The 24,982-nt window shown below is 30.7% G+C and overlaps 1 protein-coding gene across 2 annotated transcripts; it reads left to right on the forward strand.

The window, feature by feature from the left end:
- The first annotated feature begins 8,945 nt into the window (after positions 1 to 8,945).
- On the forward strand, positions 8,946 to 24,777 carry LOC137829708 (G-type lectin S-receptor-like serine/threonine-protein kinase At4g27290). Of its 2 annotated transcripts, none has more exons than XM_068636594.1 (7): positions 8,946 to 10,282; positions 22,662 to 22,778; positions 22,949 to 23,091; positions 23,166 to 23,376; positions 23,467 to 23,704; positions 23,783 to 23,933; positions 24,204 to 24,777. In XM_068636594.1, exons 1-7 carry the CDS (start codon positions 8,992 to 8,994, stop codon positions 24,510 to 24,512), a joined length of 2,460 nt encoding a protein of 819 aa, XP_068492695.1. In that variant the 5' UTR covers positions 8,946 to 8,991; the 3' UTR covers positions 24,513 to 24,777. The 2 variants fall into 2 exon arrangements, with proteins under 2 accessions (XP_068492695.1, XP_068492703.1); XM_068636602.1 differs by having other exon boundaries at positions 8,947 to 10,282; positions 22,952 to 23,091.
- Positions 24,778 to 24,982: the final 205 nt, after the last annotated feature.

A 24,982-nucleotide genomic window follows, 5' to 3' on the forward strand; every position in this document is an offset into this window, starting at 1 on the left:
CAGGTTTTACACGGCCCCACGGTGGGCGCCTGATGATCCTGCCTGTTGACCAAAACGCTGGAGCCTTGCCTCGTCAAACCTGGATCGACTTCTGCGCCATGTTAGCCTTCGTCCTTCACCGCGATCCACCTCAAGAACCTGCAAAAGACAGAACGGCGCCGCTGCGGCCGATCACGCTCCGACGCCCAAGTCAGCGACTGAACCACCAATTACTAAGAGAAAACTCAAGAACTCTAAGGAACCGTGCACAAATTCTCTCTCAGCGTACTCAAGACTTGCAAGCGTAAAGAAACAATCTAAACGCGCGTACCTCAGAAGTTCGTTGGAAACTCTTATATACCTGTGCACTTTCTCTCTCCAGACAGTTACACTTCTGGACACGTGGCTCGCATCCAGCTGTACGCGTGTCACCATCTGGAGCATCCTTGACTTGGGCGCCACTTCTTGCTCTTCAGGTTTTTTGGCTAAGTTACTTATGCATGATACAACTCAGTGCATAGCTGCCTTGGAGCGTGATCTCTTCTGGGTGGCGAGTTCGGGTGCCTTCGTACACACCTTCCCTGTGGTCTCGCCGGCCGCCTTCATGATCTGCCCTACCTACTTCACCATGTATGTTCAAGTAAGCTGTCTTTCGACCTCATCCTCTGGCCAGCTGGGAAATGACTATCTGCCTTCATCTTCGGCGATGTCCTTGTTTCGGCGATCTCTAATCACTTGGTCGCCTGGGTTCACATCTGGCGACTTCATCTTCAACCCGGTGAGCGCCGGTTTAGGTATGCTGGAGATCGGAGCACGCCAACTTAATAACTGGCGACTACACGAGCCCCCCGACTTCCTTCCCTTCCGCCAGCCAGATGTCCCATCCAACACGTCCATATAATAGCTCGACGCCACGTCATCACTTCCGACTACCAGGACGGTACATAAATAAAAGGTTCATCTGATTAAATCAAATAGGGGACGTCTTGGATTTTTCAACAACTCTCACTTTTTCAACATATTCTTTTATAATTTTTGGTACACGACTCCACTTTAAGTGATTTTTTTAACTTAACCTAGATTCTCATATCAAGGAATCCATTTCTTAAAATCTACGTTACCAAATTCTAAGTATACAGAACTATGTAAGTGCAGGGCTGCTAAAAATTAATTAATATAAGTTAATGATTTTAATGATGATAGAAAGTTCCTCTTACCTCAAAGAATTCTTCAATAAAAAAAAAGCAAGATGCAAAGATGTCAAAAAATTATCTCACTATGAAAATGGAAATGTAGAAACTCCAGGAATAACAAAATGAAATTATTAAATTATAGCAAATAGAAGAAAGAAGAAGAACAAAAATTCTTTTAACCCTCACAACTCAATCATAAACCTATACACTAAAAAAAAAACCATGAAATAGAAATCAATTTTTAAAACTAAAATAATTAGTTGCAATAGTAACTAAATTAGAGATCATTTTAAAAACTAAAAAAAAATTAGTTTCTAAATTAATTTTTATTATTGTTAAATAGTTTATAAATTGGTATCTAATTAGTAACCGAGGTTTTTGCCACCAAATTTAGAAACTAAATAATTGGTAGTTAAAACTTTGATTGTTAATTAGATACCAATTTAGAAACTATTTAACAATAATAGAAACTAATTTAGAAATCAATTTTTTTAGTTTCTAAAATGGTCTCTAATTTAGTTATTATTGCAACTAATTATTTTAGTATCAAATATTGGTTTCTATTTTATGATTTTCTTGTAGTGATATGATACTCAACCCTAGACAAAGAAGAAAAGATGAAGTGAAAAAAAGAAAGAGTAAAACTATTCTGAGACATGAGATCCTAAAGGACAACAATAACTGAGAAAAAAAAAAATACTCACCAAAAGGGCATTCATGCATACTCTCACATTGATGACTATTATTTTGGTTGAATATTTTTTCTCTCCTTCTCTCTTAGATTGGCCAAGAATCACACAACAACATCGGGATGTTATGGTTGCTTTTCCTTTTTCTAATAGTGGTCCAAATGGTCCAACTAGTGATCTAGCTTGTTCTACAAATGTCATGACTTATTTCATTTATAAATTAATTTTTAGAAAATTTTAAGAAACTAATATTTTTATTTGTCACTTTTGTGCTCGTAATTATTATTATAATCTATTTTTCATTTTTAAATAAATTTTTTACTTAATTATACTTAGACTTCAAGATTTGCTCTAAAAAGAAAGAAGAATATATTTCAAGACAATAAGAAAGTTAACCACACCATTGAAACGATTAAAATAAAATAAAATTATATTACTAAAAAAAATTAATTAAATAATAACTAAATTTAGAGACAAAAAATAATTTCTCACTATATTGATTAAATTAGATAATAATTTAAAGACTACAAAATTATTCATATTTAAAATAGTTTTTATTATTAATAAAAAAATTAAAATAATTTTTTCTAAATTAGCTACCTATGTTTTAGCTACCTAAATTAATATTTTAGATTCTAAATTAATTTCTAAAAGACTAATAGAGATTAATTTAATATATAAAATAATAAGTAGTTAAAATTTTAATAATTAATAATTAGATACTAATTTAAAAATTATTTTAGAATTTTTTATTAATAATAAAAATTATTTTAAGATATTAATAATTTTTTTAGTTTATAAAATAATTTTAATTTAATCAAATAATAACTAATTATTTTAGTTTCTAAAATTAATTTTTATTTAATAAATTTTTTTACTGTATATTATAATTCAATACTAAATGATACAAGTTCCGGAGAGAGAGACAATGATCTACAAGGTTATACTTCAAACACACTTCCATCACATCTGAAATAGTGCTTATGTTGAGTAATTTTTCTCACTTGCTCTCGCTTTGTGTGTTGGCTATTTTCCAACAGTAATGGACCTAGCCAAGTTGTTTTCCATTTGCTAAAACACTTAATACAAACATTTATCATTATTATCACATCACTTAATAAAAACGTTTATAATTCTATTAGTGACAGATTTAACAACCAAATTACCAACACAATCTAGAGATATAGTGGCAAAACTTTAGTTATTATATATGTATTTATCAAATTCATGCTAGAATCACTCAAACAATGTTTATTGCAAGTTTGGTAGTTATAAATCAAATAATTAATTTACATTGAGATTTTAGTATGTTTACAAAGATTAACTTAATTAGTTTCCAAACACATAACTGTAGTTATTAAATATTTAGGATTTAGTTAATTATTTTTTTATTTACAATTATTAATAAACTTTTTTGTTATTATTTTACTATTATTTTAACCGCTAATTTAAATTATTATATCCAAATTCAGGTGTTACAAGTAATGTTTATTTTTACAAGTCCAGAGTTGTGATTATTATTAAAATATAAAAAAAAAAGTTTGAAGACATGCTTTTGTCGGGTCAATATTTTCGAAAATTATCTTTCTCACATAGAAGTTGCAAAGAGAAGAAAACTCATTAATGTATTTTATTTGGACCTGATGGAATTCCTATAATATTAATTACTTAATTTTGATTTTATTATAATAATAAAAACTATTTATTGGTTTATACGTGGAATAACATATTATGATAGCGGGTGGTCTGATAAGACCACCAAACACTCATTAGGATAAGGTTTAAATGACTCTAATACTATATTACGAAGTAAATTTTAAACTTAACTCAATCTTATAAAACCGGCTCATGGAGTGAGGTTTGCACCCACTTATATACAATGAAATGTCATAATCTCTAGTCGAGGTGGGATCTCCAACATTATTATTTTTTTATAGTTAATTCTCCTATCAACATATTGTTTTCTACTTAATTTGGATTTTATTTTAATTGGAAAATGTTTTTAAATTTAACTTTTTTTATTAATAAAAAATTAAATAAATAAAACCGAACATTTCATAAATGTTTCGACCATTATAAAAAATAGACAAAAAAATTTACAATATCAAATACAATTCCCCTACTAGATTATATGCTTTTCAACCAAAGCTTGTAATTTAATGCCCAGCATAAGCTAGAAAAGCAAAAACGTAAATCTGCTAGATAATGCATAGGCACTAACTTTATCTAATTCATTTTGTGGCACTCAGAGCTGCAATATAAGGTGTTGGAAAATCACAACATTTACACAAGAATGGGGAACAGAGCAGCTGGGAAAAGATCATCTGCATTGATTGTTAGAACTTTCACATCACTTGCAACTCCTCTGCCAATTCTGCTGTATATTTGTCATTGAAAACTGTCATTGAAACACTCCTCTGCTTTTAAATCTATAATGTTGGGATAAACAACAAATTATAATTAATTAGAATCTACCAACTTAGAGATTCAATTGTTTAAATAATTAAAAATTGAATAATTTTATGAGTTCATGAGACATATTAGTATTTAATAAGTAACTAATATTATAGCTAGTTTTGAGAAATTTGGCTGTAAGACTGCCTTCCACCTATCATGTCTCTTTAATCTACAATCCAACATTCAATAATCTTTTCAATGTTTTATTATCTTTTTGTATTTACTTTTTCTATTCTCATTTTTGTGTGTGTGATATCTCCTTTTTTTTTATCTTTTAAAATTTATTTTCATATCTTTATTTTATATAATATACGAAAAGATAAAATAAAGAAAGGTGAAAAAAATATGAGATATAATTAGTGATCTGACTTAGAAAAATAAAAAAAATATATCATTTAATAAGTTATTATATATGATTTGATATTATAACAACTCTTTTGAAATCTAATTACAAGAAAATAATTAAATATAAATTAGATACTATTTTTAAATACTAAAAAAAATATATTAGTATTTAAACTAGTTCTATTATTAACCAAATTTATAAACTAACTTCCACTACAAGAAATAATAATATTAGTCTCTCCAAAAATTTTACACAAAAAGTAAAAGGGGAACACTAAATGATACTTAGAGTGAGTTTAGTGTCCCATTAGAAGTTGACACTAATCCAAAGGTTGCTAATGAATTAGTGAGAACTAGGGGGACACAACTATTTTTTTTTTTATAATTTTAGTGTCCGTTTAAAACATCTTTGTCCACACTATAATTAATATTTAATTTTGTGTCTCAATTGTATAGGATTTGGGGACACTAATAATGTCCTTTACTTGACCCTCACTTTTTTTGGCAGCTAATTATAACTTTTTTTTGAAGTAATTCTAAGTTGGTTCTAAATAGATATATAATTAACTATTAATATTTTAGTTACCAATACCAATTTTAAAATTTAAAGTAGTTAATAACTAAAATCTTGATACTTAATTAGATATATCAATTTAAAAATTACTTAATTTATAAATTTTATTAATAATAAAAATTATTTTATATACCAATAATTTTTTTAATCTATAAAATAGTATATAATATAATCAATATATAATAATTAATTATTTTTTATTTTTAAAATTAATTTTTATTTAATAATTTTCTTCCTGTTTATACATAACAGAACTTGAAAGTATTCACTTAACATTCTTTGAGAATTTTCTTATTTTGCAATTTATGTCTACTCTAATTCATGAAACACATCACCGAAAGAATTAATGAAACCGCATTAAATTTGATAAGCTAGTGTTCACAAAGGAACAACCATAAGTTCATGAAGGTAGATGCACATTAACTAGAATACTTTAAAGACCGACTTTTTAGATATACTATAGGTTATATCTTTATACCATAACTTTATTTATAAGTATTTTTTACAAGTTAATTTATTTACAAGTTAGTTTTAGTTTATAGAGAAATTTACGTCTTTTTTTTATACAAAATATTTATAGATAATTTTCTTTTATTTTATGAGTGAGTATATAATAATAAATTGTTTATATTTTTTTGAGTTTTTAGTTATATATTATAAATTATAGATTTTTATATACTTGTGTTATTGTTCGTTCTCGTATGCCTGTTTGATTTATATTTGAACATGTGAAAAATATTGTTTTTATTTTTTTTTATGTGAAGTGTGTTATTATAAGTGTTAGGGAAAAATATTAGTGTTTTAAATCGAAAAATTAAAAAATAAAAAGAGTTTATTGCAGTTATAATTAAAAGGTGTAATTAATTTAAAAATTCATATCATGACATTATTATAGTTAGTTGTCAAGTTATTAAAGTGAAAAGATGGATTAATTTGAAATCATAACAAAAACAATATTTTTATAAAAAAGAGATTTCAACTTATTAAATAACAAGTTTTAATAGATTAAAGATACATCCTACACAAAGTTATGAATAGTTAGAAACTATTTTAAAACATAATTTTTGGAGTTTCATATATTATTTACCTTAATAGACAAAAATAAATAGACAAAAAAGCACAAAGACACATTTAAGGACAACTTCAAAAAATTTGATCTTCATTCTTTAATTGGGTTGGATTCATCAATTACAAGCTTCAACTTCACCTATCTTCAACAAACTCCTCTTGTGTACTAGAGTTTACTAGGTCCGCTTGTTGAGAAGTAACCAAAGAACAACTTTGTGTTCACTATAGCAAACTAGAAAATAATTTTTTATCCTTATAAACGTTGAAAGATGCAACCCCGCTCTAGTGAGCAATCTTCGTGATCCTTTTATCATAACCTTTTTTTTTCTTTCTCTTAGTCAGGAGTGTCTTGTTCTTAAAATGTATTTGTGTTATCCAAAAGTGGTTTGTTATCAAACAATACTCATATTATCTAGAAGCAACTTGTTGTAAATGTTGTAAACAATACTTATACGTGTTAGTCAAGAGTGACTACAAGCCAAAATAATACTCTTGTATTTTACAACGTTAATATGCTAGTAGAACTTAAACAGTTGTTTGAGAACTCGACATAGTTTGTGTTATTAGATGAACCAATATGAAAATTTCTTAAGTTATTTCTTCTCTTCTTTATCTTGTTACATTGCATGTTATAACTATCAATCTAACTTAAGAAGGAGATGTTTTAAAATTTAGTTTATGAAAATATTTGTTAGTTCATCTAACTAACAAAATATATTATTTGACTGCACTTATTCAGGCAATATTAATTGCGAAAAATTTAAAAACACAATTCAACCATCCCTTGTGTATTTTCTTTTTTTCATAGAAGATATAAAGAATTGTAGATTGTAGTAGTGTATTCTTCTGATTTGTTTGGAGTCCTTTATATAGACTTCATTAATTCAGATTACTTAGATATAGTGATTCTACAATTGTGTAATTTCTTAACTGCTTGTCATATTAAAGCTTTCCAAACTCATATATGTAAATGTTGAAGTTATAGTTCAAAAAATTTGAAAACATTTGTCTTTATGTATATAAAGCTTTGATTGTTATGACTTGGTTATGGATTTAATTCAAATTAAAAACATATAAGGAATGTTAGACTGTTTGTCATGAATTTGGTGATACAATTGGATGGTCTAGATCTCATTCAACTAGCACAAAATGCACATTGTAATGTTTAGATAGTAAATTCATAATTAGACAACTAGGTCACATTAAGTGTTTGTTATCATCAAAACTTAATGATTTGTTGATATTAGACCGACTACTTGGGCTTTATGGATTAGACGTCTAAGGTCTCCACAATTGCATGTTCAAAGAATACTTGAACTGAGTGATTGTGTTCTAAATAATACTTAATGTTTAGCTAAGAATGACTATAGTCCAAAGATTACTCATTTTGTATCTTGAAACATTAGTCTGGTAGTGGAACTTGATTGTGTTGACGAAGAACTTAACATAGTCTTTTAGACGAACTAGTATAGAAATGCCTAGTGTAAATCTATCTTTACCTTTATCTCTTTTGAATTGCATAGTATTGATATTCAGCTAACTGAAGAAGAAGAGTTTTTACTTAAATGAGACTTAAAAAGTATTTTTGACAATATATTTGTCAACTTGAAATTGTGTCTGATGATATATTTCATCAAACGTTACTCTTACGAAAATTTCTTCAATGTGTCTATCAAGTTAAAAATTTGATTCATCGCTTTTTCTCGGATGTTGATTTGTTAAAGCTTTGAAAAGTTTTTAAACACACAATTAATCCTACTTTCCTTTATATTTTTCCCTTTTTTTTCAGATCTTTGATCTAATTGGAAAAGTTCTACTTGTTTGTTTGAATCTAATCTATTTGATATGATATTAAGCTTGTCAAGGACTCAATGACATTCACAATGTGTTTTGCTAAGAAGATTTTTTTCTCAACCAAAAGGGAAATGGTTGATATTTGGTCAATAAACAAGTATATTGAAAGTTGCTTTAATTTCTATTTATGGAACATGTCTAATAAAAAACGTCTGATGCATTTATTCGTGAAAATCATATAGTGTAGACCGTCTGATGCATACTATATATACTACCAACCACAAGCATAATCTATATTTTAAATAATTCAATTAGTGTGAAAAAGATGTCATATGCCACGTATATTTGGTTGAAGTCATTCATAAAGTTAGTTATAATTATTTCTTATATATAGGTACCTTGTATAACATGCAATTTGATGTTGATCAATTGCCACAATTAAAAATATGCAGAGTTGAAATTCTTCTACAATCAAAAGACTCTCGTCAAAGCTAATCCCACCATAAATAGTCATTCAATTATTTATTAAGCCTCCTTTCTTTTTTTTTATAATGCATTGTAAAAGTATTGATTAATGACAACTGTACTCTACTTATAACCCAACAAATATTAATATTTTAATTATTTATAAAAATTTATAACTTTTTGTTAATTTTAAAAAATATTCTAACTTCTTACGTTTTATATGTATTTTTATTAAAAGATTTTTTTTATATAAATATTAATATTTATTATGGTTATATTTTGACTGATAAACGCAGTCTTCACCGTTTGAATTTTCTTGACCGTGTCCATCATATGTAGCATTCCTAGGAACAGTTTGTTTCCTTTTTAATTGTTTTTTAAAATTACCAACTAGCCATCACCCAGTTCAGACCCAACCACTTGGTTTATGATAGAAACCGTACCAAAATCAATGGAGAGCTTTGACATGCTTGGTGTGTGCGTTTTGTTCCTCTCTTTGATAACCATGTCCTCCACTTTGGAGATGATTACTCCGACCCAACCCCTCAGAGATCCTGTGAATGAGAATGTAACTCTTGTCTCAACAAACGGAACCTTCGAAGCAGGATTCTTCAGCCTTGAAAATTCCGGTAGCCGTTACCTAGGAATTTGGTACAGAAACATATCCCCCAGAACAGTTGTTTGGGTGGCCAACAAAGAAACACCACTTCAAGACCACTCTGGAGTCTTGGAAGTAGACGGTGATGAAGGGTTTCTCAGTATCAAAGATGGGACAGGAGCCAAAATTTGGTTCTCAAATGCATCATCACACACACCAAGAAAACCAGTTGCGGTGGAGTTGTTGGAATCAGGAAACATGGTTGTGAAAGATGGTGACAACAACTTTTTATGGCAAAGCTTTGATTACCCTGATGATACTTTTCTTCCGGGAATGAAACTTGGAATGAACTTCAAAACTGGTCATCATCGAGCTCTAAGATCATGGAAATCCTTCACAGATCCTACTCCAGGTGAATTTGCATTTGGTGTTGATACTCGTGGCCTTCCTCAGCTAGTCATCACAAAGGAGCCTAGTGATTACATAGTTTATAGACCAGGTTCTTGGAATGGTCTTAGTATCACAGGACTACCTGGAGAGATAACTGACCCATTAATCAAATCCCTTTTTGTTATGAATGAAGATGAAATCTTCTATCAGATTCAGCTCTTGAACAGTTCAACTAAGCTGAGAAGCAGATTGATCCCAGAAGGGTATCAAGTGCGTTTAATATGGTCAGATGAGACAAAAAGATGGGACACGAAATACCCTGGTTCATTTGATGAGTGTGAGAGATATGGCATGTGTGGTGCAAATACTATATGCAATGTGAGTGGAGCACATCAACACTGTGAATGCTTGAGTGGGTTTCAATCCAACTTTGCAGATTCAACTTGTGATCGAACTAGACCTCTGGGTTGTAACAAGGGAGATAAATTTCAGAAGTACGAGGGAATGAAATTGCCAGACACATCATCGTCTTGGTATGATAAGAGTATTAGTCTTGGGGAATGCGAGAAATTGTGCTTGAGCAACTGCTCTTGTACTGCATATGCTCAACTGAATATCAGTGTCCAGGGAAGTGGCTGCTTGCATTGGTTTCATGAGATTGTTGACATCAGGGTACTAGCGCAGGGTGGACAAGATTTTTATCTGCGAATTACAACTTCAAAACTTCAAGGTACTTTTAATTTTACAATTCATTCTTAACAAAAATCTATCGTCTTTTCGTGAAGATCTACCGTGCTTGTAGTGGTATTTAATTGGTTTATCAGGTTACTTCACTGAAATACAAAACGAAAAATGATATTTTGAACGAAAAATATATTTTGAACATTGCTTCATCAACATCTCATTAAATATTAATATTTTTATTATTTTTATTTTTTTAATTTTAAAAATTATTTTAATATTTTGTATTTTATTTATATTTTCATTAAGAATATATATTTTTTAATTTTTTTATTATAAATATTAATATTTTGTTGGGATAAAGTAAAGCAAAATATCAAAACAATAGTCACCAATACAAAGCTATGTATGTCGGTGCAGTAAGCGTACGGCAATTTTTTTTAAATGAAAAGATATACAGAGTGGGTACGTTACAAGATATACAGAGGGTGTGCTAATTTAATATTTTAGCAGTATATGCAAATGAGAAATATCAAATATTTGTAGATTTTATTGAAACTAATTATTTATTTATCTATAACAATATAAACAAAGGGATTTCCTTTATTTTGGTGTATATATTTCGTTTTTTAAATTATCCTTTATAATATTAAAATAGAATAAATTTAATAATTATTTATTTAAATTGAAAATTTGAATTTTAAATTTTTTTCAAAAGTTTAAATTTGAAAAAAAAAACAAAGAATTCAATTTCTTACAATTTTATACTTTAAATATTTTTTTTTTAAAATTCAAATAATCCTTTCCAATAAAAAATCACCTACACAATAAAATATTTGCATACAACAAAATTAAAAAAATATTTATTTTATAATAATTTTAAAAAAATATTTTTATAATAACATGATAACAAATATAATAATATATTTTTATTTCAATAGTTATTATAATAATAATAATAATATATTTTTTCAAAAGAAAAAAAGGTGTAGTTATTCATCTTTAAATAAAAAAATATTTATTCATTTATTTAATAAAATAAATAATTTATTTTATTTTAAACTAATTAATCTCTTTTTAAAAATAACGGTTATAAGATTATTAACTTTAAATTTAAGTCATATATTAATTCTATAATAAAATTAGAATTATTATAAACTTCTAAGGACAATAAGCCTTTTAAAATATATTTAAGACATTTCACGTTGGTAAATAAGTTTCAATTAAATTGAGAAACACATCCGCTGAAATCGAACAAGGGACACAAAAAAATCTAAAATAACTATAAAAAAGGAAGAAGAAAAGTAGAGGAGTAGAAAAATAATAGAAATTAAGTGTGATGATTTTGAAATTATTTTCTAAGAAAACAAAACAAAATAAAATATACATGTAAATAAAACAAATATATTAAATAAAAATTATAAACAGCTTAAATCGGTATATTTCTATCATTTTCTTTTAAAACTCTTTTTTTTTTCTTTCAATTTGGAAGGACACATATCCCTTAAAAAGGTTTCACTTCCACAAAGGAGGAAATATATATATATATATATATATATATATATATATATATATATATATTTTAAATGTAAACCTATTTCTGCAAAATGGGTAGATCCCACAATCCGAAAAGTTTATCACTCGTAACCCAATTTCTTAAAAAAAATAATTAAATAAGTAATACCCCCAATATACAATAGAGAATAGGTTTGACAAAAATAAGTATTTTCCATTAAGATACAAATAATATTGTTATTACCAAAAATGATTTGGAATCGTGAATGTACAAGCTATACTATTTTGTTGACCTTTCGTTGAAGCGCTACATAGCTTCAATGATGAAGTCGAACGATAGTTTAATGATAGAAAATTCTCTAATGCTCAAGTCACTAAGAGCTTAGAGATAGATAATAAAGTGAATAATAAGTGTTGAGAATCTCTTCGTCATAATTAATAAATCTTGGTAATTGATTTATTGAATATATTCAATGATGACATTCCAATGTCTAGAAATTATATATGTGAGAAGCATTAACTATCTATTATCTCTTTGTGATGAAGCTTTTTTCTCCTTCTCTATATAAAGGGAACTTGTGAGGAAGAGAAATGCAAGCAAGTGAGAAGAGCAACATAGATATTAAATGAGAGAATTGATATCCACCATAGCGTGAGATTAAAAATCCTAGTGAGAGCCTAGAGAGATATTATATTCCATCCTTGTTGGGTGAGATTAAGTGTTACCCTCATAGAGTGAGAGAAACCCACTGACGACATTTTTTGGACTAGGTCTCGTGGGTTTTTACTTCTCAAGTTGAGGAGGTTTTCCCACATTACAAATACTTGTTATTACTATATTTTGTTCTATTTTCTTATTTTTTGCTTATTGTTTTTGCAAGTGCCGATTTTGTATCTACACAAAGGAGGGATAATTACTTATGATTTTCCCAACAAGTCACTAGTACAAAAGTTTAAAACAACGACCCATTATTTAATGCGTTTTTGAAACTAACTTGATTTAAGAAGGCATCTATTTGTAATAGCCTCATTCTTAAAACTTTTTTTACCCTAATTCAGAAGCGTGCCACTTACGTTTTCATACTCTCCTTTCTCTCGAGCTTCGTTTCTCTTTTGTGCTTCCTCCATTAACTGTGCTTCCTCTTTTCTTTCTCTCTTCTTTGCATTGTCTTCATGCCATTAGTAAGCATTGTCTTCCTCTCTTCCTCTTCACCATTGATTTTTGTATGTTTTCCGTTTCTCTTATGTTTTCTCTTATGCCATTGCTAAGGTCACTATTTCATTGGGAAGGTTTTTGTTTGCTCTCTACTATGCCTTCCTCGTCGTCGTTGTCGCCTTGCTCCGTCGTGTATTTGCGTTTCATTTGGGAAATTTTTATTTGCATTTTTTGGACTTCTATTTATGTTCCTGGTTATCAAGCCTTCCAATATCAATCCATTATTTGTATTTTTTTTATTTAGAACATGTCAGATTTAGATTCAGATTGGGATGAAACACTAAGAATGTGAAGAGGTATGATATGGATGCACCAAGAGATCAAAATAAATACTAAAATAATGACCTGTTCTTCGGAAAAGATCAAAGTTGAGAACTTTGATTAGAAACCCAAATAACAGCAAAAAAGAAAAGAAACCCTAAATGTCATTCGTAAATGTGATTTATAAATTCAACTATGGTAAATGGCCGCATTTATAAATCAAATTTATGAATGCGGCTAAATAGTCGCCTTCTCATCTCTTCGATTTAAGACTACGTGTACATCAAATGCGGCTATATAGCCGCCGTTTTAAATTGAAAATAGTCGTCGTTGTTTTTCCTTTCTGCACCCATGAGTGGTATCAGAGGTCTGATACAAGATGGAAGGATTCTTTACTAATGGATACATGTTCAAGTTGACAACAAACAACTATTCCTATTGGAAGCCCATGATGGAGGATCATTTACACCGTAAGGATATGCACGAGTCCATTTCTTGAAAAGACAAGCCAGAAGGTAAGAATGACAAAGTTTAAGAACTTTTGAATCGAAAATATGTTGCAATGATTCGAAAGTATATTGATAGAAGTTTGTTTGAGCATGTGTCCACATACACAAATGCTTATTAGTTGTGGTCAAAACTTGAATGTATGATTCAAAAGAAACTCCAAGAAATAAAGTATCTCTTATCAGAAGATTGATGAAACTTGACTACAAGGATGGTCAAAGTATGATGGAGCACTTAAATTCATTAAAGGATCTTGCTAATCAATTTACAACGATAGATATAGAGATTGATGATGAGTTGCAAGTACTTTTGTTACTTAGTTCGTTGCCTCAAATTTGGGACACGCTAGTGGTCACGCTCAACAACTCAGTCCCAGATGGGAAAATCTCAATGGACACTATTTCAGACAATCTGTTGAATGAAGAATCTAGAAGGAAAGAAAGAAGTACAAATTTCCAATTTGAAGCAAATGTTATAGAGAAACAAGGAAGAAGTGAAACCCAAAGAAATCTCATGTAAGAAATAAAAACAAAGTCAAATGTCGATCACAATCTCACAAGAACAATAATATGTTATTATTGTAACAAAGAAGGTCACAAGAGACCTGCAAAAGACAACAAACATAAGAAGAATGCAAATGAATATAAGTGGATAGATGTAGAAACCGAAAACAAAAAATAGTATTTTGTATGGTACCTTTATGATAGTTCTTATTACCTAAAGCAGGTAAGGGAACACCATATGAAAAGGAGAAAATAATGTAGAAGAAGAAGAACTAGAGTAGGAAGAAGAATTTCCTCGATTAAGGGACACAAACATGCAAAATATTGTCTGGGTTGAGGTAATATGGTCATCTGATTTATGTGGTTTTTGAATTTTAATATTTTCTTGATCAAGTTTTGTTTTTCGTTTAATAGTATCCTCTCAAATTTATTTGTGGTTAAGAGATATAAAGTAAAAATTTGTTGTTTTGTCTAGGGTTAAAAATGTCCCTATAAAAACAATAAAAAATTAACATGAAAGAAATATGACAATAAAAGGAAGAAGAAAAATGGAAAACATGTCCTTTGGTTCAATGGTAAGGTACTTCTTTCTTGATAGGTTGATAGAATAGATGTAAGGAGTACTTTTTTTTTATTTTGATTTTTCAGTTTTGCTATCTCATGAAATTGCCTAAACTTTTGATCGTCTTATTTTATTACTAGCAAGTCTTCACAAGATGTTTGAACAAAATATTGGCTAGCTTTAGACAAAAGATTTTCAAAAGGAAAACTAGTCACAAAGATATTTCATTTGTTAGTGAAAGTAATTTTAGGAAAACAACCCTTGTAAAAAAAATTGTACTTGAAAAATTCCCAGGGTTGTCTAATAAAAACTCACAAGCTTCTATAAGGATAATGGGACTTAAAACATTTTTATCATAATGTCTTAAAGAAGGTTTGACTTTCACTTGTTGAGTCACAACGAAATCCCCATCATTTTGAAAGGCCAATATCAATGGAATTGTTATCATCATGATGTGTGGAACAAACTGTGTCAGTGGAAGAACATTCAAAAAATTGTTGTTCCCGGCTGTAATCAGAAAAATTCAAAGGATATGGAGATATAGGTAAAATATCTTTATTAGATATAAGAGAGGGAGAAGGAAAAGAAGTTTCAAGTGTTTAAGATGGTACAATAGGATCAACAAAAGAAACATTTTGAGAAGTCTTCTCCCTAAAGTGTGATTTGGGTGATTAACCTTCCCTTTTGTAATTCGTCCTAGAGTAGGAGGAGTTAGAATATTGATTCACGATATAAGAATTATAGGATACCTCTTTACATGGAGAATAGGGTTGCTTAAAGGTTTAGTGTTTGGATAATACCCTTCCCCGTGTCCACTCCTAGGTCGATGTGAAGTGTCTCCATATATACTCCTAGACCTATGTGTTTGACTTTCTTGAGGTTGTTTATATTGTATAAGGAGTTCTGTTATCTCAGAAAGATTTTGAGTTTGTTGGTTTAGTCGTGAACGGATATCTATTGGAGTTTGAGCATTTATAGTGCCATGAACACCAAATTGATAAAATGGTCTAGTCATGGTTGATTGTAAATAAAATTTTCACAACTGTTTGAAAGAAATCAATTAGAGTGATTTTGTTTAAAACAATTTTATGGGTGAAGTTTAGTAAAGGAAGCAAAAGTGATAAAGATTCAAGTTCATTCACAGGAAAGCGAGGTAAGTCATCTGGACTTCTTAAGTACCAAGGCTTTCCTTGCCCGAGCTTACCTTAAAGGTATCTCACAAAAGTTTCCAAAAGAAAACTTCAAAACAATTTTGGAAAACAGGAAAAAAAATATGTAGATATGGAAATGCTCTTAAAAACCAAAGAAAGGTATATCTAGTCACAAGAAAAGAAAACCCTATAGTATCACAGAGACGTAGAAAACAAGAAAAGAAAAAAAAGAAGGAAATTGTAAAGATAGCAAGAATAAATGCAAATGCTAGTCAAGACCTATGGTGATAATGCAGAGAACACTGAGAGTTCACTAACACACTACCACACTAATGCACGAATACTATTACAAAGTTTAGTGAGATTGCTTAATAAAGCATTTTCCCAAACAAAGAAATGAAAACTAATACTCGAGGCAAAAAGTAAATGCAACATAAAATTAGGTGATACACAAGTTACAAGGAAAAGTAAAAGTGTATAGTAAAACGGTAAATGACATGTTTTGATTTGTGTCCTTTGAACTGAAGTATGCTGAAAATTTCTCTGGGATCCATCTTTCTCTTCTTGATAGTAAGTCTAGATAACAAAGGTGAAGCCTCAAGGGATTGGGGTCACCCCACTTCTTGAAGCACCTTTCAAGCATCACCAACTTACCAAACACAAAAGTAGGAATCCAAGAAAGAAAGCAAGAAAAACTAAATTTTTGGAAAAGCTAAACTCAAAGGAGATCAGTTGTAACAAACCAGAACAGAGATCCAAGAGAAGACAATAGAAAAATTAAGCCAACCAAGAAAAGGGAGCACCATCAAAAGGACCTAAGAAAAATTCTAGAAAAGATTAAAATCCAAAAATCTAGAGGAATTGACAGGGACAGTTCCAAAATTTATATAAATTGATTTACAAAGCAGTTGTCTGAAATTTTTATGGTAAAACTACACTCAATGATGAACAATATGACACAAACTTGAGGCCAATTGGTTCAGTAATCACGGAGAAATAAATGCAACAAGGGCGCACAAATCGCAAGCAAAGTGGACTAAAAGTGAAAGTAGGTTTTAGGACTGGCCACCAAAAGTGTAAGAATTATGGTAATTTTGATACAATGAATTTGAAGTTGAAAATTTAACTGGAGATTGGTAACATAGGAAACAAGATATTGTAAAAGGTTCAGGCTAAATCATCAAGGGAATTAGGTGCAAAAAATTTAAAACCAAGAGCAAAACTAGCACTCAAACAGGTTGTCAAACAGAAAAACATCCTAACTTTTGAAATTTATAATTTTTTTGTAGGTACAATTTGGACGTTCCTTTTTTACTGAATACAGGTAACATGTTAATGGTGTTACACAAAAAATTTCACAAGTTTTGGTGATAATATTAGATCAAGATAAATTGTGCAAACTGAAAGTAAATCATAAAATTCTGGAAAACTGAATGAAAACCGAAAGGAAGCAAGAATACATGACAAAATTGCAAGAAATAGTAGGAAACAATGCAAAGAATTACCAAGGAATCAATGGCAAGGTATGACACTTAGATGTAGGCAACACAAACAGATTACACACAAAAAATTGATGCAAAAAGCAACAAAACTTTGAGCAAACAGTTGATGTGCACTAAACCAAATATCAAACAACTTGCATGCAACAACAATACATAATGAAATTTGACAAGATTAAACAAAATTGGAATGTGACAGTGGGCATGCGACTAGTAGAAACACAAGAGAACACCTAAGTGTGCACAAAAATGGATTAAAACACAAGATTTATCAAGAAATACAAGTATAAGTAAAGAAAACAACAAGAACACCCCTGGTTTTGACAGATTTTGGTGCAGATGGTGTGTGAACAAATTGGCCCAAATTGAACCGAACAAACAATAAGGAAATCAAAGGAAAGGCACACAAGAATGAGATAAACGATGTAACACAACAATGAGACAAAACTAACCAATTAAAACAAAGAAATCAACTAGAAAACGGAAGAACAATAAACAACACATTAGGTTATGCAACGAAACAACAAAGGAAACTTTGGATGCAAGTTGTACTCAAATTAAACGGTGAAAAATGGATTTTAATCGGTGGAAACTGTAAATAAAACAATGGAAACAAAAGTAAACGGTAGAAGATAAAGATACAAAGACAAACAATCAATAACAAATGGAAACTGTGACAAACAGAAAGTTGAACAAATTTTTTTTTGCAAAAACTTGGCTTAGCTTGGCCAGATCTTGGTGTGCTTTGATCCACCTGATGCAATCCAAGTTCTTAACTATTGATTGGAATGGAATGAGGCAGCGAAAGGCTTTGGAAAAGGAAGAGAACCGTGAGGCAATGGTGAGGCTAGGGTTTCGGCAATGATGAGTGCAATGGAGGGGAAAAAGGTGTGACCAACCTTCCAAGGTTCACTAGGCCTTCTAGGCTCACTAGCAAAGAGAGATTTAGGAGATAATGAGTTTTTTAATTAAGAATACTTCATTCAATATATGTCAAATTTGCATACAAAAGTTTTATGTAAGGTATTATAAATGACAAGAGTGAGGGTAGCTTGCTCCTTAAGCTACCATAACCCTAGTTAAGTAAGCTTAAATATGGTGAGATTTGGTGGCTTAAGGAGAGGCGTGTATGTCCTCTTAAGATGCTCTAGGGACCCTTGCTTGTGTGATAAGTGAGGGCTTTTAGAGTGTCTTTAATTCATCTACAAAATACTTTTGAAAGTAATTGAAAATACAAGTCCTATACATGAGTATTCTACTATTTACATAGATAGTTCTTTTGCCTTTATTCTTGTGTAAAGTGCCTTGGATGGTCCTCCATCACCTTGGGTCTCCAAAAGATGAATTTGGGTACAGACTGTGGGATCCTATAAATAAGCAAAAATGTTGTGTTCTTTGAGGATCACACGGTCAAAGATATTCAAAAGACAAAGTAGTGCACGTCCAAAGTTCACATTTATTTAAGGGGGGAAATTCATTAACATATAGATCCTGATCAGATTGACCAATAGACAAATTCTTCTCAGCGAGTTCCTGACCAGACTGATGAACAACCAGATCATGATTAGATAATTTCAGACCCTCAAATACAACAAGAACTCGAGCCATTAGAGCAACAAATGCAAGTTAAATTGAGACGCTATGAAAGAAGAAGAATGCCATCATCAAAGTATCCTGAAGAAGATTATATTACTTTTAACATATAATGGTGAACCTCAAAACTTCTCAGAGGCTTGGAGTCAACTGAGAGAGGAGATTGGATTAAAGTCATGGAAGAAGAGATGAACTCTTTACATAAGAACCATACTTATGATCTGGTCTAGCTACCTAAAGGAAGAAAAGCCTTGAATAACAAGTGGGTGTACAAGCTTAAAATGAAGAAGGAAGCTCGAGATCAAGGTACAAAGCTCAAATTGTTGTGAAAGGGTGCAATCCACCTAGCTAAGAATCCTACATTTCATTCTCAGATAAAACACATTGATTATCGTTATCATTGGATATGAAATGCTTTGGAGGATGGAGAGTTCCAATTAGAGAAGGATCATACAAATGACAACTGGTCTGACATGTTGACCAAGGCAATTTCAGTTAAAAAGATAACAAACTGTTGTAGGAGAGCTGAATTAGTGATACCCTTAAATTAAGTCATGAAAGGGGAGATTTTTAGGGAATCCATCCTTAATTAAATTGGAGACAATGACCAATGAATCTTGGTAATTAATCCATTGAATATATTCAATGATGGACATTCCAATGTCTTGGAATTATATACTTCTTGAAGACTATGAAGTTCAACCTAGAAAGTTGAAGATAGTTTTTCAAGGTAACTTGAAAATGTGAGAAACATTAATTATCATTATCTCTTTTTGGTGAAACCTTTCTCTCATTCTCTATATAAAGGGAACTTGTGAGGAAGAGAAATGTAATAGCAAGTAAGAAGAGAAACATAGAGAATAAATGAGAGAATTGATATCCACCATAGTGTGAGATTATAAATCCTAGTGAGAGGCTACAAAGACATTGTATTTCATCATTGTTGGGTGAGATTAGGTGTTACCTTCATAGAGTGAGAGAGAAAAAAATATTGTAATTCTACTTTCAGAGTGAAAACATTTTATGAACTAAGTCCCATGGTTTATAGTTCTCAAGTTGAGAAGGTTTTCTCACGTAAAAAATTCTATATGTTATTACTATGTTTTTTTTCTATTTTCTTTTGTCCACTTAAGTGCCCATTTTGTTTTTTTTGTCAGCAATGAATAAAATAAATAAAAAGAAACACTTTAAAGGTGTCCCAACCCTTTATAAACTTTTGTTTTCCTACTCTTACACATACCAGACTAGGCAATGCCTATATTACTTAGCTTAAACAAAAGCTACAACTGCATAAATCATATAAACAGACCCCTTCACAAGACTATGCACAACAAGTAATGCAAAGCATTGGTTTGCATCGTTATAACACCACAAAACTAAAAACAGAATTTGAATTCTCTTTAATAAGAAGAATTTGACAAAAAAACGCATTCCTACAACCACATATAAACTTTTGCAGCATTAGAAAAAAGATGTGACAACTTACTGGTATATGTTGCCTCCCACTATTTTTTCTTTTTTGCAGAATAACCTTCCAACTTCTATGTTACCATCACCTTGTCAACATGGCTGCTTTGTTGGCTTTGTTTCCCATTCCTTGCTCTCCCATATACACATATTCTCCCCATATGGATGTCTTGCTTTCTTACAAAGTAACTTCTTTCATATCTTTTTGGCCTTTCTTCTTTCTGCACCACTGAAAATTTGTTCTGCATAACATCACATTTGGTCTTCTGCTGCATAAAACCTAGCTTCTCCATCACATGACTAAACCATTCTCATACTTTCAAACAATACTTCCTCTATTTCAGCTGCTTATAGTGTGCCTTCATACTTTCCTTCATAGCAATTCCAATTTGCTCCCTACCCATACCACAAGCCCATCCCCTCTATAGCTTTAGAACATTTTTCCTCAACCTATTAAAACCAAACAATAACCACCAAAACAGAAAAAACAACCTTGGCCTTATTGTTAGACAAATAGATTACAAACAACAAAGCTATTTGGTTTTTATATTGATACAAGTGATGGGAGGTTGAATCCAAGCCCAATAGGAGAAGCTAGCCTTATTTACCTTATGTTTCAACCAAGTCCAAGACTTCACCTGTGTCATAGTTAAAATCTCCATTGCGTTAATCCTATCTTGATTAAAAACTGAACCATTCCTATGTTTCCATATGCACCAAATGATGGAAGCCCACACACATTTCCATAATCTGTTACCTTCTTTATTAAAACACATACAAGAAAAATGGTCAAAATTATTAATCATATCGTTTTGATTCACAAAACTTACCCCAAGCCATTTGTAACACATATTCCAAACAACATTTGATATGTTACAAGATATAAGGATGTCGGATGTTGTTTCCTCTTTCCTCCCACAAAGAGCACACAAAGTATCCCCCAACTGAACACCTCTTTTAAACAGTTTTTGCTTGGTTGCTATCCTTTTCAACATAGCCCTCCATGCAAAGAACTGGGCTGAAGGCATCACCTTTTAACCCCATAGTGAATCTATAGCTTCAGATGGTTGTCCATAATCATTATTAGCTAACATTTTATCCTTACTGTCACGGTGCAATGTTTCTAGTGATAAACATTCCATGAAATCTGTTAGCATTGACCTTTTTCCCATTCAAATCAAACCCTTCTCCAGCTAAACACCCATTCCCAACCCTTTGATGACCATCTTCCAAAATTCTCTATTGTTTTGTCTTTGATCAAAGAGTTATTAAAAATTCTAGGATATTTTTCTTTTAGCTTAATATTATCTATCCACTCGTCTTCCCACCATTTAAACTTTGACCCAAACCCACTTCCATACCACATTTGAGTCAAACCACAAGTCCCCTTGTTCAGGGTGCAAACTTTGCTTAAATTAGACCACCACCTTGTGTAAGACTATTTAGGCCAAAATTGTTTACATTCAACATCATCCATGACCCATACTTTGATTCTACTACACCTTCCAAAGACTTTCCTTTGAGGACCTCATCCTCCATTTTCATTTTGTATCTACACAAAGGAAGAAGGGAAAATTAGTTTTGATTTTTTCAATGATAAGTATTGAGTTAAGATGAGTATTCTCTTATGTTGTATTTATAGACCTTTGAGCTTGCTAAAATATTCAATTATCTGATATCGGTTAATAAGTATAAAGTTGATTTACACGATAATCAAAGTTAATTTTTAAAATATTTGTGTAAGTTGTTAAGGTCCACTATCTCAATTGAGTACTTAGTATTACTGAATAGTATAAGTAGAATTTATCGCTACTAACTATGCTGCAAACAAAATAGTTTCTTTATGTACTTCTATACATATTTGGTCAGATTCACTAGAACTAATCTGTGATTCGTTTCAATTCATTACTTAAACAAAGAAGATGGTGCCTATTGAATACTTCCCCCTCCCATATTATGCCCTGTTTCCTTTTTCCCTTTTCTGCCCTAATTTATTGATTTTTAATTCAACTATAAAATATTGACATTTATTATGTTTCCAAGGTTAAGTTGTACTAAAATTTCTGCATATTTATGTTTTTATGTTTTGTAAATGATCCAAAGTTTGATTGTGTGACTGTTGATTATTACTTGATTGAGTTCTTAATCTTTTAGATCACGCCTTCAATAGAAAGATAGGAGGAATTGTAGTTGGCTGCACTATATTCATCATTGCCGTTGCAGTATTTGGAATCATATTTTGTATTAAGAGGAAGAATCTCAAGAATTCAGGTGAGCTCATGATAATTAAATATTGCTGCACTAATTTGTGTTATATTTTACTTTAAACTGAGCAATAATGAACCAATCTTCATTTCAATGTTCTGATTCTTGTTACAATTTCCACAATTATTTTCTATTGTATTTTTGTTTTGCATAGCATCTGATAGATTTTTAAGTAGCAGAAACAAATAACTGGAAGGAGAAGAATGAGAAGGATGACATTGATTTACCCATATTCGACTTTTTATCCATCTCCAATGCCACAAATAACTTTTCTGAGAGTAACATATTGGGACAAGGGGGATTTGGACCAGTGTACAAGGTATGAAAATAGATTTTACTTACCATTCATCTTCTTCACAGAAATAACTTCAATGTTTTCAAAATTATTGGCAGGGTATATTATCAGATGGGCAAGAAATTGCAGTTAAGAGGCTTTCCAAAACCTCGGGACAAGGTTTAGAAGAGTTCAAAAATGAAGTAATGTTGATTGCAAAACTTCAACACCGCAATCTTGTAAAGCTTCTTGGTTGTTCTATTCAGCAAGATGAAAAGATGCTAATTTATGAATTCATGCCAAATAGAAGCTTGGATTATTTTATTTTTGGTGGGGCTTTTGTCAGAATCTAGTTTTTCCAATTTTGTGAAATTTTCCATCAAACTGTCATGCTAACTTGGTAGTGAACTTTCTCATCAGATTCAACAAGAAGTACATTAATTGGTTGGGCTACGAGATTTGAAATTATTGGTGGAATTGCTAAAGGACTTCTTTATCTTCATCAAGATTCTAGACTAAAAATCATTCATAGGGATCTAAAGACCAGTAACATTCTTCTTGACAGTAATATGAAACCAAAAATATCAGATTTTGGTATGGCTAGAACTTTTGGCCTGGATCAAGATGAAGCAAACACAAATAAAGTGATGGGAACATAGTAAGTTTTCTATACTTAGTTTTTTTCTTTCTCCTAACAATTCTAAATTCTCATGTTGACTCATGTTTTTGTTTTCAGTGGCTATATGCCTCCTGAATATGCTGTGCATGGTTCATTTTCAGTCAAATCAGACGTATTCAGCTTTGGGGTGATTGTATTGGAGATAATCAGTGGGAGGAAGAATAGAGGATTTCGTGACCCAAACAATCAGCTAAATCTTCTTGGACATGTAAGTTAAGAATCGAAATATGTAAGTGAATAATAAAACTCTGATCCTTCTTGAAAAAATGAACATTCTTGGAGTCGCAAAACACACTCTATACCTATATTTATTTTCTTTCTGTAATTTTCTTATTTTTGTCTTCCTATTAAAGACTAAACCTTTCTGGTGTAATTTTTGCAATGAATTTTGAAACAATGAACATTATTTGGTTAGTAGTTTCCAATATGGAAAATGAAATGATCTATTAATGGGTTTTATGCATTTGTCTTTTCATAGGCATGGAGACTATGGATTGAAAAAAGGCCAATGGAACTAATGGATGACTCAGTGGACACTGCAGTTGTTCCATCTGAAATATTAAGACATATTCATATTGGTTTGTTATGCGTACAACAAAGACCAGAGGATAGGCCAAACATGTCTTCAGTAGTTTTCATGTTGAACAGTGAAAATTTATTGCCTGAGCCAACTCAACCTGGATTTTACACAGGAAGAAATAATTCGACCACGACAGATTCTTCCTCAAGAAATTGTGATGCGTATTCCCTCAACGAAATGTCTGAGACATTGGTTGAGGCAAGATAGATGATTTAAAACAAAATAAATGATATGGGAAATACAAAAGATTTTCGAACCATAAATCTCTGCAAGTACTACCATATATCTGGAAGATTATTCAACTTGAGTGTGAGATAAGAATTTTAGAATCATGCCATGCTACTATTTGTTGATAATTTTCATAATCAGTGTGTATGATATTTGGACAAATACTTCTGCTACATTATATTTTTCAGAGTCAAGAGCTTCCTTATTAGTTGCTTATTTTGGAATATAAAAATTAATTTTCTCAGTATTCTTATTTTAATTCAGAGTATATATATTCGTACCTATTTACAGTGTAAACAGTTACTTGTGGATAAGTATGTATAATTGTTGGACACTCCCTCTTAGGAAATGGAAATGTATAAGAAAAAGGAGGAAGGAAATATATCTTTAGAGAAAAAATATGAGAAATTGAAAAAAAGAGAAAAATGAAAATGAAAAAAGAAATCGAA

Source organism: Phaseolus vulgaris, chromosome 11 (assembly GCF_000499845.2).
Source record: "Phaseolus vulgaris cultivar G19833 chromosome 11, P. vulgaris v2.0, whole genome shotgun sequence".
Taxonomy (NCBI): Eukaryota; Viridiplantae; Streptophyta; class Magnoliopsida; order Fabales; family Fabaceae; genus Phaseolus; species Phaseolus vulgaris.

Coding starts and splice junctions, on each gene's coding strand:
- LOC137829708 (XM_068636594.1), top strand. CDS start 8,992: ATGATAGAAACCGTACCAAAATCAATGGAGAGCTTTGACATGCTTGGT. Junction 22,779..22,948: donor GAAGAATCTCAAGAATTCAG/GTGAGCTCATGA, acceptor ATTTTTAAGTAG/CAGAAACAAATAACTGGAAG. Junction 23,705..23,782: donor AATAAAGTGATGGGAACATA/GTAAGTTTTCTA, acceptor TTTTGTTTTCAG/TGGCTATATGCCTCCTGAAT.